Below are 17,277 nucleotides of genomic sequence, written 5' to 3'. Positions count from 1 at the left end.
TTAACCTCAGTTAACAAGTCACCAGAGTTACAACATCTTTTACACACAAAGACACACACAGTTGTTTTCCTTGTTAATGAATATTTGTGTGAACTCTACAGGTTGAACTTCAGATGATTCGATCATTTAAAGAACACTAGACAAGTGTACAATGGACACATGGATACATCTACACGTGTCCTACATGCTTCCAATGGGTGTTGAGGAGAGAGAGACATCTGAAGTCTCTGATTTGTTTTAAGTCCCGGTCACCACCTATTCCAGAAAATCTCTGCACCTTAGCAGTGCACGTGCTCATAACTCTCCTACTGTATATATGGTTGTTTTATATTGTTGTTTAATGTCTGATTGTTATTTATGTACAGTGCACCAACCACATCAAGGCAATTTCCTGTATGTGCAAATATACTTGGCAAATAAAATAATTCTGATTCTGAGATGTGTCCTCTCTGTCCTCTAGGGTGCACAGTGCCCAGGTGAACCTCCTTGTCCTTGGGCAAGATGCTAAACACCGAATGCCCCCCCCCCTATAGAATAACAAAGTGCTGCAATTAGATGCACTGTATGAATGTGTGTGTGAATGGGTGAATGTAAAACTGTACTGTAAAGCGCTTTGAGTCATCAAGACTAGAAAAGCTTTATAAATACAAAACCATTTACCATTTTTTCTCTTAAACTGCAGCTTATTCAAAACGCTGCTGCCCGAGTCCTCAAACAAAGAAAGAATCACAGATTTAAACTCTCAACAATAGTAAGTATAAACAGTTATCTTCATTGTAGAAGTTAACACTAGCCACCTAATAAACAACAAATAGCCACATGTGTAGCATTTGGTTATCGGTGTGATTTAGTCACTTATTGATAACAGGAGATATTTTAAATGTGAAAACAGGCAAGACTGATGCATTCAAACTTTTAACGAATAATGCAAATCAGTCACTTACTGTTGTCACGAGTGTCAACTGCTGTGAATCAGTCCTTTGTTATTTCTGACCTGAGAGCGGCGCCGGCACCGGACCCCACAGTCGAGTTCTGCAGGAATACACCGGCCCCTGAAACTGCAGCCGGTCATCCAATTCACTAGGTGGCGCTGTTACAAAAACCATATCGCCTAATTGTGGTCCTGAAACTGCAGCCTCCAGTATTGCAGGAACATATTATTGACCCCAAGTAGACAGCAGCAAAGGGTCTGAGACTGAGTAGTATTCTCTGGTATATCATGTTATAACATAGCGTCAGCTAAATGAAATGTAATGTAATGTAATGTAATGTAATGTAATGTAATGTAATATTACGAACGAGGGGACGCTCAGTGTGTTGTGAACAAGCGTTCCAACACGAGAAGGCGTGGTTATCGCTGGCTCAGCCAATCACGGCAGCTTTTCGAATAAATAGACCAAAAGACAGACAAGATGGACGAGACAAACCCGAAGAATGAGACGGACAGGACGGACAAGACGGTGTCCTCATAGCCTTCATTCCCTTTGGCCTCATGCCTTAAAGATACTGCGACATTTCGATCATTGATGATCAACAACTGGGAGAATCTTGATTGTCTGTTTTTACAGCGTGTGATTGGACGATGGAGACGAGCATGACATGAGGTGAAGACGAAGAAGGACAGAAGGTCGATCGTTCATCTGATCTCGTTAATGTTTCATAAACTGAAGTTATTTTTTATCCCCAAGAGCGAGTCGAGCGGAACCTGAACTCAGTGGAACCCTGTAACCCCGCCTCTTAGCCTGGAAGTGATTATTAACCCTAACCCAATCAACAGGAACTGATCTTATGTAGAACAATGGTTACAAGTACAAACCATAAACATCTATTTACATATCAAAGTTTACAGTATGAAGGAGTAAACAACAACCACAAATAAAAAAAAAAAAAAATCATTCAATCAGCATGAAGTCCAGTCTGTGGTGCATTGAAGACATTTAGCAAAAAGTTATTTCTTCCATCCATTGACTTTTCAATAATTACACCTGTGAATAAAGTGTTTTTCCGAATCAGGTTATGAATTCAAAAGTCCTGTATAAGTTTGATCAACATCCTCTTCAGAGGACGTTTCCGTTTCTGATCAGACTGAACGAGAACAAGTTCCACAGTCTCGATGTCAAAGGTACGATCAGTTAATATCCTCACAAATAACCCACAAGAATATGTTTTACTTTCATGTCATTGTTGTGTTTGAATTTTTCTGATAAACTTATTTATAAAATCTTTGCTGCTTGAGTGAAATCCTTTAATTGAGAGTTGCCTTGTTTCTGAAACAGTGCTTGAATCAAATACTGACGTGTTCAGTTTTGATGGGAACTGCAATATCTACACTTATATTCTTTGACTGCGTCACACGAATCGTTGTTTAGGAGGTGATTATTAACTCCGCCCCTCCAACAGGAAGTTATTGATTATTCAACGTGTTTTACATGAACCTCAGAATTCTAGCATCACGATGACAGAACGCCATCTGTCCCATCAGGCCTTCTACCCATGTCACCTGCATTAACTGAACACTGAATGAGCTGAGCCAAGAAAAACAAAAAGAGAGAGACAGAGGGTCAATCAGGTTACAAGGTCTCCTCTCGTCCACTGCAGTCACTCATTAATGTCTAGTCATCTGCTTCCTGCTGCTCCACTCGTCCGTCAGTTCTGTTCATCACTCTCTCAATCGTCCACTTGTCCGTCAGACTGTAAGTACGTTTTCATTCAGTCTTTAATCCTTTAAGAACTTTCAGCAGACTGAGATCACACACTGGAAACATTTGTAAAGTTTTGAAGGTTTTCAGTCGTCAGGTCACGTTCTACATGTTCTACATTAGAGTTCTTCATGTGAACATGAGAGTTCTACATGTTCTACATGTGAGTTCTACATGTTCTACATGTGAGTTCTAATTGTTTTACATGTGAACGTGTGAGTTCTACATGTGAACGTGTGAGTTCTACATGTGAATGTGTGAGTTCTACATGTGAACATGTGAGTTCTACATGTTGTACTGTGAATGTGTGAGCTCTACATGTGAATTTGTGAGTGTTAGCAGGTAGGCTTATAACTTCTGCCTACCTGCACAGCGGAATAATGATCCTAACTGATAAACAGACGTGCGTTTCTTTAGTCATCCATCGAGTGGCGTTGTTTATTGCAGAGGTGTTCACAACATACTGCTCTCCGGGAGAGTCAGGTAACAGAGAGAAGGAAGACGGTAACATCCCCCTTATAAGATGGTGATGTCACCAGTCACAGGTGACTCCATGTCATATGAGGCGCAACAGCGCCTCCTCCTGGACAAACACAGTTGCATGCATACATACACTTATTCACTCTCAACACTCCCACTTATGAATGGCATGTATACTGTACAACTTTTACAAAATAAAATAAATAAAACAAAACAAAAACATGGCATAGTCAAGTGTAAACATTTTACGCCCCAAACATGACTCCTGCAAATTTCCTAAGCTTAAGTCTGGAGGCGGGCTTTGTCATAACATCTGCGACCATGTCGTCTGTGGGACAGTAAACAAGTGACATCTTATCTTCCCTTATGTGGACCTAATGAAGTGATATTTAATGTCCACATGTTTACATCTTTGTCTACGCACAGGGTTCCTAACAAGCGCAATTGTCCCCTGGTTATCCTCGTAAAAAACAGTTTTCTTATACACATAGGTATCTATACCCCCCAGTAGTTGCTCCAAATAAATACACTCCTGTATTGTTAGAGCTAAAGCCATGTATTCGGCTTCACATGTGGATAGTGCTATCGTGGGTTGCTTCTTCGCCTTCCAGGAGACTAAGGAGCTGTCTTTGCACATACTCACACAATACCCGGTGGTACTGCGTCTATCACTAGTGTCTGCAGCCCAGTCTGCGTCACTATATGCTAGTAAGCCTAGACTCTCTCTGCTTTTTCTGAAACAGAGTTGTTTGTCTGCAGTACCCCTGAGATAACGCAAAACATGTTTAACCGTAACCCAATGCTCTACAGTAGGGTCAGCAAAATGCTGTGATAACTTGCTCACCACAAAACATAGGTCAGGACGTGTACAGGTTGTCAAGTAAATGAGGCTGCCGACAGCCTCCCTATACTTCTTCACATCAGACATTTTTGGTGCATCTTCAGAGTAGTCTAACTTTGTGTCACATGGTCTTTCTCTAATTCTACACTCCTGCATGTCGAAACGTTCCAGTATCTTTTTAACATACCTCTTTTGTGACACTTTTACACAGCCATCAGACTGGCTGTAGTCCATGCCCAGAAAATACTTCAATCTACCTAGGTCCTTCATCTTAAACCTGGTAGAAAGCATGTTTTTCACTTTCTTTAGACTCTCGTCATTGTTGGCTGCGATGATAAGATCATCCACCCAGATAACTACTATTACCTTCCCTGCCTCTTTAGACTCTTTTACGTAGACGCAGTGGTCTGTTGGGTTCTGAGTGAAATTGTCATCTACTAGGCATGTGTGGAGCATCTCATTCCAATTACGCCCCGACTGCTTCAGGCTGTAAATTGACTTCTCTAGTTTACACACTAGCTTCTCTCCCTCTTTTTCGTAACCTTCAGGTTGTTCCATATGGATATCTCGATCAATGGGGGCGTGTAGATAGGCTGTTTTCACATCCATTTGATGCAAGATTAAATCGTCTTGTGCTGCCTTCTGCATCACTACACGTATACTTGTAAGATTGGCTTTTGGTGAGAATGTCTCGCCATAATCTATCCCTGCTCTCTGACTGTATCCTTTCGCTACAAACCTAGCTTTGTATTGGTCGTGTCCGTCAATGTCACACTTGATCGAGTATACCCATCTTCCTCCCACTGTCTTCCTGTCCTCTGGTAACTTAGTCAGGGTAAAGGTCTGGGTGTCCTCTTGGGATCTCATCTCCTCGTCCATCGCTTTCTTCCACTTTCCCGACTCAGTAGATGTCATGGCCTCTTTAAAGGTCAAAGGTACACCACAAACTGCTCTGTAACAATAATCTATACTAGTGAGTGTACTGTCATCATCTGTATCTTTCAGAGTATAATCTTTCAGATACCCCGGGGTTTTGTGCTCTCTGTTGGGATATCTCCCACTGTCTGAGGCATGTGACGCCACCCTGGGGTGCTTCTCGCCATCATCCTCTTGTGCTGACCGTGGACCGTCACGCTGTACCTCTGTACTCAGTCCACTAGCCTGTGGAGTCTCTGCTCTGCTGTCACAACTTACATTGGGGTCCAGTCCTACCTCCTGTGTCTGAGTCTCGTTTTCACAGGTTGTCTTGGTGACAAACTTTACGAGTCTGTGCTTCTGCACTTTCCCTTTATCGGGGTAGTAAACGAGATAGGCGGGACTACCCTTGTCATGCCCTACAAAAAGTCCTCTCCCCCACCTAGAATCTAGTTTTCCTAGGTCCTGCTGGTAGACATAGCACACTGACCCGAATTTATGCATCCTGGCTAGATCACACTTTTTACCCGTCAGTGCTGTGTATGGGGTTGTGCCTGTGTGCTTGTTAAAGCACCGGTTCCTAGTGTAGGCAGCCTCCTGGATGGCATAGTGCCAAAGACTCTTAGGTAGGTCACTGTCAATAAGGTTACATCTGGCCATCTCGAAAAGAGTGCGCCCTTCTCTTTCAGCTGTCCCGTTCTGGTGCGGGGAATAAGGACAGGAGGTCTCGTGTCTGATTTTGTTCTTTCTCAGTAGTGTCTGAAACTCTCTGTTAGTGAACTCGGTTCCGTTATCTGATCTAATGCATCTCACAGTGCCATAAGGCGCCACATCTGCCAGGTACTTCTCAGTGGCTTGAACTGCATCACTTTTTGCATTCAGGAAGTAAACAAACACTGCCCCCGTACACACATCTGTGAAAGATTGCATGTATTTGAAACCATCTATGGACTCATTGTTTACTGGACCAGCTAGGTCTGTGTTCACCAGCTCAAGTGGTGTCTTTACTTTTTCAGTCGGATCTCTGTTTCTCGTTTGAGTGAACTTTCCCTCTATGCACACTGCACATTCTTTATCAGGCCTACGCTTTGCACCTTTAATGTGCATGCCTTCTGTTACATCCTGTAGCTTCAGTATATCCTCGTAATTGCAGTGACCCATTATCTCATGCCATGTCTGGATATCATAGCTGACATGACACATGTCATCTACATCACACTCGGTTTTTTTCCTTGGTGCCGCTTGGGCCCGCAGCACCCTTTCTCCCGTTTCCTTCGGGACTGGGTCTGAATCTTCTGAAGCCTCGAAATTTCTCAACTTTGCCTTAAACTCTCCGAGCGTCATGTCCGCTGAACCATGCGTCACCATCAGTGTGAACGGCTTGTACTTCTCCAGCAACCCCCTCATGACCATCGCCATCATCAGTCCCTCACTCGGTGCTTCACCTGCACCCCTGAGTGCCGTAATGATCTGCTCAGCTCGAATAACATATTCGGTTACAGTCTCATGGTCAGCTTTCTTCAGCGCAGTCATTGTTATGTACTCAGGTATGTAGGGAAACAATCCGGGGTCTACCTTTTCCAATGTAGTGTTCTTTTAACACTTTGAGACTCTCTCGTCCCTTGTCCTTCGTGTCCCTGAATATCAGTCCCAAGCTCGAATTGTCAAGTAGCGGCGCCAATGCACAATACGCGTCCGCATTCAGCTTGTCATCGTTAGCCTTTTCTTCCACCGACAGTGGTCCAGCGGGCTCCGTGAGGATCGTCTGCTTCAGCCCTACTCCGTGCATGCAGCACAGCATCCTCTCTTCCCAGAGCTCGTACTCCTCTGCTCTCCCGTCAAACGTGGGCCACTTGCTCTTGCTTCTGTTTGCCATGGCTTTTTGTGTACGTAGCTCAGTTTAGCTTCTGTTTAGCCTAGCTTTAGCTTCCCGGTACTCCCGATGCTAAAGTAGCTCTTCCATATGCTAGCGCACTATCTAGCTATCGATTCACGTGTCCGTCAAACTTTAGATCATTCCCGGTTAGCTGGGCCCATAACCTGTTAGCAGGTAGGCTTATAACTTCTGCCTACCTGCACAGCGGAATAATGATCCTAACTGATAAACAGACGTGCGTTTCTTTAGTCATCCATCGAGTGGCGTTGTTTATTGCAGAGGTGTTCACAACATACTGCTCTCCGGGAGAGTCAGGTAACAGAGAGAAAGAAGACGGTAACATCCCCCTTATAAGATGGTGATGTCATCAGTCACAGGGGACTCCATGTCATATGAGGCGCAACAGCGCCTCCTCCTGGACAAACACAGTTGCATGCATACATACACTTATTCACTTCAGTTCTACATGTGAACGTGTGAGTTCTACATGTGAATGCGTGAGCTCTACATGTTCTACATGTGAAAGTGTGAGTTCTACATGTGAATGTGTGAGTTGTACTTGTTCTACATGTGAACGTGTGAGTTCTACATGTGAACGTGTGAGTTCTACATGTGAATGCGTGAGTTCTACATGTGAAAGTGTGAGTTCTACTTGTTCTACATGTGAACCTGTGAGTTCTACATGTGAACGTGTGAGTTCTACATGTGAACGTGTGAGTTCTACATGTGAATGTGTGAGTTCTACTTGTTCTACATGTGAACCTGTGAGTTCTACATGTGAACGTGTGAGTTCTACATGTGAACGTGTGAGTTCTACATGTGAACGTGTGAGTTCTACATGTGAAAGTGTGAGTTCTACATGTGAACGTGTGAGTTCTACATGTGAACGTGTGAGTTCTACATGTGAAAGTGTGAGTTCTACATTTGAATGTGTGAGTTCTACTTGTTCTACATGTGAACCTGTGAGTTCTACATGTGAACATGTGAGTTCTACATGTGAACATGTGAGTTCTACATGTGAAAGTGTGAGTTCTACATGTGAATGTGTGAGTTCTACTTGATCTACATGTGAATGTGTGAGTTCTACTTGTTCTACATGTGAACCTGTGAGTTCTACATGTGAACATGTGAGTTCTACATGTGAACATGTGAGTTCTACATGTGAAAGTGTGAGTTCTACATGTGAATGTGTGAGTTCTACTTGTTCTACATGTGAACCTGTGAGTTCTACATGTCAACATGTGAGTTCTACTTGTTCTACATGTGAACCTGTGAGTTCTACATGTGAACATGTGAGTTCTACATGTGAACATGTGAGTTCTACATGTGAAAGTGTGAGTTCTACATGTGAATGTGTGAGTTCTACTTGTTCTACATGTGAAAGTGTGAGTTCTACATGTGAATGTGTGAGTTCTTCTTGTTCTACATGTGAACCTGTGAGTTCTACATGAGAACATGTGAGTTCTACATGTGAACATGTGAGTTCTACATGTGAAAGTGTGAGTTCTACATGTGAACGTGTGAGTTCTACATGTGAAAGTGTGAGTTCTACATGTGAACGCGTGAGCTCTACATGTTCTACATGTGAAAGTGTGAGTTCTACATGTGAATGCGTGAGCTCTACATGTTCTACATGTGAAAGTGTGAGTTCTACATGTGAACGCGTGAGCTCTACATGTTCTACATGTGAAAGTGTGAGTTCTACATGTGAACGCGTGAGCTCTACATGTTCTACATGAGAACATGTGAGTTCTACATGTGAACATGTGAGTTCTACACGTGAAAGTGTGAGTTCTACATGTGAACGTGTGAGTTCTACATGTGAAAGTGTGAGTTCTACATGTGAACGCGTGAGCTCTACATGTTCTACATGTGAAACTGTGAGTTCTACATGTGAACGCGTGAGCTCTACATGTTCTACATGTAGATTTGACAAGATTTGAAATGAATCTTTAACCTTTTTTCTAAATTTTGTTTCCAGGTTTTTTCTGATGGAAGTGAAGCTCTGAAACATCCATTATTATTATTATCATTTTACAGTTGACGTAAAAATATGAACAAACAGTTTTGAAAAATATTTGAAAAGTTAGTGAAATACAAACGAGAGCGATGGGCTTCGCTGAACTGCTGGACGAGGTAAATGTACTACTAATGTAATCTGATTACTTGTTTGGTTTAGATCTGCAGACCAGTAATAATTATCATCGATCACTGATCGGCTGATGAAAAATAACCTGATGTTTCATTTAAAAATCACGCATCAACATTCTGATGTCACAGTGATGTCACCACATTATCAGTCACTGATGACCTCACACACGTTGAATGCACTCATTGTAACTCGCTTTGTATAAAGGTGTCTGCTAAATGACATGGAAAGTAATTTACCAACTCTCATCTGTCCGTCTCTCTGTCTGTCTCTCTGTCTCCCTCTCTATCTGTCTGTCTCTCTCGTTCTCTCTCTCTCTATCTGTCTCCCTCTCTCTCAGTCTCTCTCCCTCTATCTGTCTCTATCTCTGTCTGTCTCTATTTCTGTGTCTCTCTCTCTTTCTCTCTTTCTGTCTCTCTCTCGCTCTCTTTCTGTCTCTGTCTCTTTCTGTCTCTCTCTCCCTCTCTGTCTGTCTCTCTCTCTTTCTTTCTCTCTCTCTTTCTCTCTCTCTCTCTGTCTGTCTGTCTGTCTCTCTTTCTGTCTCTCCCTCTACGTATGTTAAGTACAAGAGAGTAGCTGTGGTTGGATTATTCATTGTGCTCTAACTCAACACTGCCCCCATCAGGAAGCTGATGTGACAGTTGTGAGATGAACACGGACCACATGTGTGGTTCAGGTGTGTAACATGTTTACTTGTCCCCCCCCCTCATCGTCGTGGTGAGGTGGGCGGGTTCGGCAGGTACCAGTGGCTCCATGTGACGCTCATCAGTTTACCTGGTTTGTTGATGCAGAACCTGCTCAACAACTTCGTCTCTGGAATCCCCGCCCACCACTGCACCCTGCCGGCCAATCACAGCCTCTCTAACCTGTCTCACTACCAGGTAACCTGTCTCGACACCAAGTCACCTATCTCACCACCAGGTCACCTGAAGGATGTGGTGAATGTGATTGGTTGTTTCAGGTGGACGAGAAGCAGTTGCTCAAGGTTTTCATTCCTCTGGACTCCTCAGGAAATAGACTGGACCGCTGCAGGAGGTAACCTGAACCACTCGCTGACGTGTTTTATCCCCATGTAGTTCACGTTCCGTTTCCCACAATGCGACATAACTAGTAGTTTACAACCGATCGTCACTAACTGAGCAATATATACCATCATATGTGAGGAGGGGAGGCAGCAGCTCGACCTTGAGACAAAGCTAGGTTGGAATATGTCACAAGTTTATTGCTAATTTTAGACATTCAACAAGCTTTTCAAATAAAAGTGTAAACTAAATATTAAAAATTCATTGTGAGATTTTCCACCGGCTGAATGTCGGTAAAGTAGCGATGGACTAAGTGACACGAGAAGTACAACGTGTTTTTTCTTCTACTGATGAGCTCCAGACCGCCGCCGTCTCCAGGTCAGACGCACTTTGAGTTGGGCGTGCTCAGCCGGCGGCTGCAGGGCGAGAACAACCACCTCAATGCTTTTCACTTTTTTGTTGCAGATGAAATGAATATTTGACTGAGAACTTTATTTCCGCTGACAATGAAAGGAAATTAAACGATAGTGTAAAGTGACGAAGTGTAAACACACAGGAGATGAAACTCACATCTGTCTGCCGCCGCCATGTTTTGAGGTCACGTGACCTGGAGACGTTTTGCAGCGCTGGATGAAGTCAGACAAGCATTCTAACTAGCATGCATTGTGTCAGGACCAGCATGCATCATGTTAAGTCGAACGCACCTAACATCATCACCTCCTGTTCCTCCATTGACATCACTTCCTGTTCCTCCTACCTGCTCAGGTATGTGGAGCCGCAGTGGCAACTGTTAGCCGTTAACAACTCAGCTAATGTTAGCCAACTACAGACAGAAGAGTGTGTGGACGGATGGACGTTCGACCGCTCGGAGTTCCTCGCAACCACCGTCTCTGAGGTAACTGACCCGTCTGTCTCTAAGTCCCTGTCTGTCTGAACCTGTCTGTCTCTCTTTCACTGAACATGTCTGTCTCTCTGAACCTGTCTGTCTGAATCTGTCTGTGTCTCAGTGGGACTTGGTGTGTTCGTTGCGTCCTCTGAAGCAGATGATTCAGACCATCTATATGGGCGGAGTTTTGGCCGGAGCCATCATCTTTGGCGGCCTGTCGGACAGGTGGGATATACCTGTGAAAACATGTACCTGTCTCACGTACCTGTGCGTCTGTCAGTTAAAATCTGTCTGTCTCTCTGTCTCTCAGGTTTGGGCGGCGATCTATCCTCATATGGTCATACCTGCAGCTGGGCGTGCTGGGGGGTTTCTCCGCCCTCTCTCCATCATACACCACCTACTGTATTTTGAGGTTTCTGAGCGGGATGGCGGTGTCCGGCATCATCCTCAATGAAGTCTCACTGAGTACCTGTCTATCCCTCTACCTGTCTGTCTGTCTATCTTCATACTTGTCTGTACTAATTTTTCTGATGATGTGATCATCGGTGTGTGTCCTTCAGAGGTGGAGTGGATTCCGACCAAAGAGAGAACAATCGTTGGGACACTCACATCATTCGTCTTCACCTTTGGTCAAATGATCTTGGCGGGACTCGCTCATTGGTTGAGAGACTGGAGGAAGCTGCAGGTCGCCATCTCTGCACCATACCTTCTGTTCTTCGCCTACAGTTGGTCAGTGGAGACTTTCTGTACTCTGATTGGTCAGGTGGTTCTTACATATCTGCTCTCTGATTGGTCAGGTGGTTCTTACACGTCTGCTCTCTGATTGGTCAGGTGGTTCTCAGAGTCAGCCCGTTGGTTGGTTCTGAACCGGCGGTCTGAGGAGGCGTTGAAGAGTTTACACAGAGTCGCTCGAATTAACGGAAAACCAGAGATTATTGACAAGTTAACGCTGGAGGTACCTGTCTGTCTGTCACAAGTAACAGATGTGTATTATCCAATGTGTATGATCCACTTAGCAGCTGACATCTGTACCATGTGACCTGCAGGTTCTGCACTCACACATGATCAAAGAGATGGAGTCGAGTCGTTCCACGTTTACAGCGTACGACCTCATGAGAACCAGAACGATGAGACGTATCTCCGTCTGTTTGATGGCCGTCTGGTAAGTCCCCTGACTCAAATGTCCACACGTGCTCTGACCTGTACTCACATGTACTCAACTGACTCACCAGTACTCACCTGCTCTTTAATGTACACATCTGTAGTCACATGACTTAACTACAATCACCTGAAATCACTTGACTCACGTGTTCTAACCTGTTCTTAGATGCGCTCACGATACTCGCCAGAAATCACCAGTACTCACCTGTACTCTCAACTGTCTTACCTGTACACACCAGTACTCACCATACTACCTAAACTCACCCGTCTCACCTGTACCTGTACTCAACTGTATGCACCAGTACTCACCCAACGTCCAGGGCACACTGTGTTAAGGATAAATGCGGTGCTTTGTATGCTCACGGGTGAGACAGCTGTATTAATGACCACGCCCACGACCACTGAAATCAAACTCTAATTAACCAATCAGTAAAGAAGAACCAAACCAACTGAGGACCAGCGAGACGGCGAGACCTCTGTCCTGTAGAAGAGCAGCTGGTGTCTCAGCTCTAATCTGTTTCCATTGGTGCAGAAATAAAAACCAACAGGTCCTCTGAACTCACCTGATTCCCTGTGACACCGGACCTCTTCCTTATCTGTCAGCTGTCTGTCTGCCACTTGTCTGTCTTTCAGGTTCGCCACTAGTTTTGCGTACTATGGTTTGGCGATGGACCTGCAGAAGTTTGGGGTGAGTCACCTGACAACTCTGGGGCGTGGTTGGTTACCATGGTAATGTGGGGTTGACAATGTGTTGCAAGTATAAAGATCCCTTCCTCTCCTCCTATTGGCTTGTTATACTGAGCTGCGCCTCCATTGCTTGTTGCTGTTTCAGGTGAATATCTACCTGATGCAAATCATCTTTGCAGCCGTGGATTTTCCCGCCAAGTTGTTTGCTCTGGGCATGCTCAGTTACTTTGGGAGGCGGGTCTCTCAGGCCGTGTGTCTCTTCCTATCGGGCGCCGTCATCTTCGCCAACATTTTTGTCCCCACAGGTGACTAGAACACACACACACACACAGACACACAAATAATAATAATAATCTTTATTTAAAGAGCACTTTTCAGAACATATGTTATAAAGTGCTTTACAAAGACAGCAGAAAAACCAACAGGACATAAAAATCAGGTTTAGAAGAAAGATCAAATACATTCGTCTATAAATACAAGTGTTGTGTAAGATGCTCAGTAAAAGTTATAAAGAAAGTTAAGACTCAGGTAAAAAAAGGAAAAGCTCTTCTATAAAAGAGTGTTTTAAGGAGGGACTTCAAAGAGTTCACTGAGTAAGCTGACCTGAACTCTTCAGGCAAGTTTTTCCAGAGCCTCGGGGCCCGGACTGCAAATGCTCTGTCCCCCTTAGTTTTCACCCCGGCCTCCGGGACAGACAAGAGACCTCTGGCCAAGGTTCCAACGTGCTTAGTGGTTCGTATGACTCTGAGTCTCTGTGTCTTTAAAAGTAAGAATGGATTGTATTTTAGAAGTATTTCTCAGGTGATAAAAACTTGATCTGACTCCCAGATTCTAACCCTATTTATAAATAGGGAACCATCAGATAGCAGTATTTGTTTTGCCATGTGCTGGGACCCAATGATAAGAATCTCTGTTTTGTTCGGTTCAGCTGAAGGAAAGTCTGAGGCAGTTAGTGATGGAACTCAGCATGCCCGGGTCAGGGATCCAGACCAGGTTTTCTTAAAAGAGGGTTTACGCACACAGTTTTTAAATAATCAGGGACAAGGCCATTAACAGAGGCTCTTATTGACTCGACTTCCTCAGTAACATAAGTTAAAAAACACTTCACAATCAGCATCGCTTTCAGCTGGGCTACATGGACCTTTTGGGTTCAACAGCTGATCCACAGTTATGAATAAAATGTTGGGATAATGTTGAGTGTAAATAAGTTGTGAAAAGTTGCTTGTTGTCGCTTTGTTAATAAATGTGTTGTATTGTCCCAGTTCATCCTTCATGTTCATGCGCTCTGCCCTCCTACACTCCCGGATGTTTTCATTTACTTATTTCATTATTTATATGTATACACACACAGACACACAAACACACACATACACACAGACACACAAACACATACACGCACACATGCAGACGAGCACATACACGCACTCACATGATTGTCTCTCTATTGTTGCAAGGACACTCATTGACATAATGCATTCTTAACCCTAACTCGAACTTAAGCGTAAACTCCAAACCAAGTCTTAACCCTCAAAAAGACAATTTAATTTGTGAGACCAGACAAAATGTCCTCACAATGATGATATTGAACTAAAATTTGCTTCATAACTATAGATAGACATGTATACACACATTACTCACACAAACCTCATAAGAAGACTGTTTGACCCCCCCACAGACATGCAGGTCCTCAGGACAACCTTTGCGTGTGTTGGTAAAGGTTTAACCTCGGCGTCCTTCACCACCGCCTACCTGTACAGTGGCGAGCTCTACCCCACCGTCATCAGGTGAGACACACAACACCCACCCCTGAGCAAAGCATGGGTCAGAGAGAGGAGCTGCTGGATCCAATCCTGACACTCTGACAACTCACTCTGTGCTTGTGTGTCTGTGTGTGTGTGTGTGTGTTTTCAGGCAGACAGGGATGGGTTTGGTCTCCACCATGGCGAGAATCGGCAGCATGGCAGCGCCCGCTGTCCTCCTTCTGGACGAGGTGACATCACAGACACAAATATTGTTTCTTTGAAAATCTCACATCCTGAATCCATCAATCAATAGCTATAAATACTTATCAGTACTAATCTATATTCAATATAAATAATATCGTCTCTGTTGGAAACATATTTATTTTAACGAATTCATTGTTTTCATGTTTTCATATTCAAACAAATTAAAGTCCAATAATCTGAGGGGCCAGTGAGAAACAACCATCCATCAACTGAAGCATTAGTTATTGTTAGCTTAGTGAGTTCTTGTTAGAGACACACTTCTATAGACCTGAGGTCCTTCTACTGACAGCACTGATCACCTCATCTCCCAGGTGTTCCCGGCTCTGCCCAGCGTGGTGTACGGGGGCGCGGCCGTGCTGGCTGGAGGATTCGCTTGTTTCCTTCCAGAGACTCTGAACATCCCGCTGCCTGACACCATCCAGGATGTGGAGGAGAATTGGTAAGCTAATGGCTAACAGTTAGCTTTAGTCTGTTTGATAGCTTTAATAGCTTTAATGCAGTGTTAACTTCTCAGCAACATTCACTTTATTAACATTCCACAATGACATATCCTAAACCAGAATGATGCTAATGCTAACATGTTGCTTTACTAGTTACACTTTGAGATTTGTTAAGCACCCCCTGGATTAATTACTGAATAACTGTTTGTTTTTAAAGGTCTGGAAGATACCGTGCAACTCGACAGAAAGAGGGCGTGTCCTTACAAGAGGGCATGACCTCTGAAAAGATCACTAAATCCTGTGGGGGCGTGGTCTCAAAGGAGGGTGTGACATTAAAAGAGCGAAAGGAAACAGAAGGGACCGGCCTCAATGCGCTCTGACCAATCAGATGCTGCCACATCAGAGTCAGAACAGGAGTGAAGAGTAGGGAGCACTCTGCTCCTGTAACCATGGAGATGTCAATCTCAGATTATTGCAGTTGTCCCCATGGTTACTGTAGACATCCACAGCTGGTAGGAAACAATGATCCTAGCTAACAACAATAACTACGAGACTCAAAGTTGATGCTGATAATGTTTTCATAATATTTGAACCTTTTTATTAAACTGGTGATGAACGTTAGGGTTCTGATGTTCCCTTTGTGACGTGACAACACAAAGATACTGACGCAGTTGAAACTATTACTGCGGCAACGACAAACCTGGACTTCACTTCCTCAGACCAGGACTAGACCCTGACCAATGGATAGAAGGACTGAATCTCAACCAATCACAAAGCTGTAATCATAAAGACGAGCCCGTGATGAAGGAGGACGGTTCAGAGTCAACATGTGATGAGTCAGATGATTGATTATCAATCAGATGTATATTATGTCGCCAGAAAATTGCAATAACATGTCAAAAAAACTATGTAGAAATACTAATACTGATTAATAATCAATAAAATGTGTATGAGGCTAATAAAACGGAGTATTATCAATCTGATTGTTGTTGTTATTGCTTTGGGCTGAAATAAAGTTCATGGTGAAGGTCAGAGGTTCTTTTCATTGTGATGAACACAGACTGTTCTAAAGCTCAGTGGCCTTGACTCTGAGGCATCAGGGACCCCGAACCCTGACCCTAACCCTGACCCGAACCCTTACCCTGACCCTAACCCTGACCCTAGCCCGAACCCTGACCCTAACCCTGACCCTAGCCCGAACCCTAACCCTGACCCTGACCCGAACCCTTACCCTGACCGGAACCCTGACCCTAGCCCGAACCCTGACCCTAACCCTGACCCTAGCCCGAACCCTAACCCTTACCCTGACCGGAACCCTGACCCTAGTCCGAACCCTGACCCTAGCCCGAACCCTGACCCTAACCTGAACCCGAACCCTAACCCAAACCCAAACCCGAACCCTAGACCTAACCCTAACCCTGAATCAGGGAGTGGGGACAGAAAAGCTCTGAGATGTTCTAGGGTCCCGGAGCCTCATTTATAACTCACCACTGATATAGATTTGATAGATCTGTGATCCTTGTGTTGAACTGAGTCCAGTACAAACACAGGTACTCATCACTCTGGTTTATTAGCCAACAGGTATATGTGTGATATTAAAGCCCCTTTTGAGAATAAAATGTTTCTGTTAAATGTCATAGATTGAGGACATCACTCTGATTTTATTAATCCTTTTGGATGATTAAAATACATTCAGGATAAAACATGATTCCTCACATTCTGAGAAACATTATTTAGTCCAGTTGCCTCCATTCACTTGTACGACTTCTGAAGACTCGTGTCTTAACATTTTGATAATTTGTATTTAATTAAATTATTTATCTTGATAACTACGGATTAATTTTACTCGTTAGGTTAAATGAATAACTTATTGTCAGCTTGAATATGAGAATCACTGATCAGCTGAAAATCGAGCTTCACTCCTGATGTTTATGTTTCTTGTGAAGACTAACGACCCCTGGTGGCGGCCTGACGACTCGCAGTCTCATCCAATCAGAGAGGACGCTCTGCCTCACGTCCTTTAACTGACAGGGACTCCAGCCAATGGCAGTGCGCCTGCGCATCTGGGCGCGTTGTGGGGGCGGGGCAAAGCTCCGTGGGTCACAGCGGAAGAAA

The 17,277-nt window shown here is 44.0% G+C and overlaps 1 protein-coding gene across 1 annotated transcript; it reads left to right on the top strand.

The window, feature by feature from the left end:
- The first annotated feature begins 8,905 nt into the window (after positions 1 to 8,905).
- LOC133019640 (solute carrier family 22 member 6-like) lies at positions 8,906 to 16,140 on the top strand. The gene is made up of 15 exons (XM_061086190.1): positions 8,906 to 8,947; positions 9,752 to 9,841; positions 9,922 to 9,995; positions 10,748 to 10,877; positions 10,990 to 11,093; positions 11,179 to 11,333; positions 11,429 to 11,597; positions 11,700 to 11,823; positions 11,915 to 12,030; positions 12,663 to 12,717; positions 12,862 to 13,021; positions 14,392 to 14,500; positions 14,628 to 14,706; positions 15,034 to 15,161; positions 15,380 to 16,140. Exons 1-15 carry the CDS (start codon positions 8,921 to 8,923, stop codon positions 15,540 to 15,542), a joined length of 1,683 nt encoding a protein of 560 aa, XP_060942173.1. The 5' UTR covers positions 8,906 to 8,920; the 3' UTR covers positions 15,543 to 16,140.
- Positions 16,141 to 17,277: the final 1,137 nt, after the last annotated feature.

This window comes from Limanda limanda, chromosome 14, assembly GCF_963576545.1.
Source record: "Limanda limanda chromosome 14, fLimLim1.1, whole genome shotgun sequence".
In the NCBI taxonomy this organism is placed as follows: Eukaryota; Metazoa; Chordata; class Actinopteri; order Pleuronectiformes; family Pleuronectidae; genus Limanda; species Limanda limanda.
This window is presented reverse-complemented; position numbering and strand designations above follow the sequence as displayed.

Excerpts from the sequence above, each read along its gene's own strand:
- LOC133019640 (XM_061086190.1), top strand. The coding sequence starts at position 8,921 with ATGGGCTTCGCTGAACTGCTGGACGAG. Across the intron at positions 8,948-9,751 it reads TCGCTGAACTGCTGGACGAG|AACCTGCTCAACAACTTCGT; the intron begins GTAAATGTACTA and ends TTGTTGATGCAG. Across the intron at positions 9,996-10,747 it reads AGACTGGACCGCTGCAGGAG|GTATGTGGAGCCGCAGTGGC; the intron begins GTAACCTGAACC and ends CTACCTGCTCAG.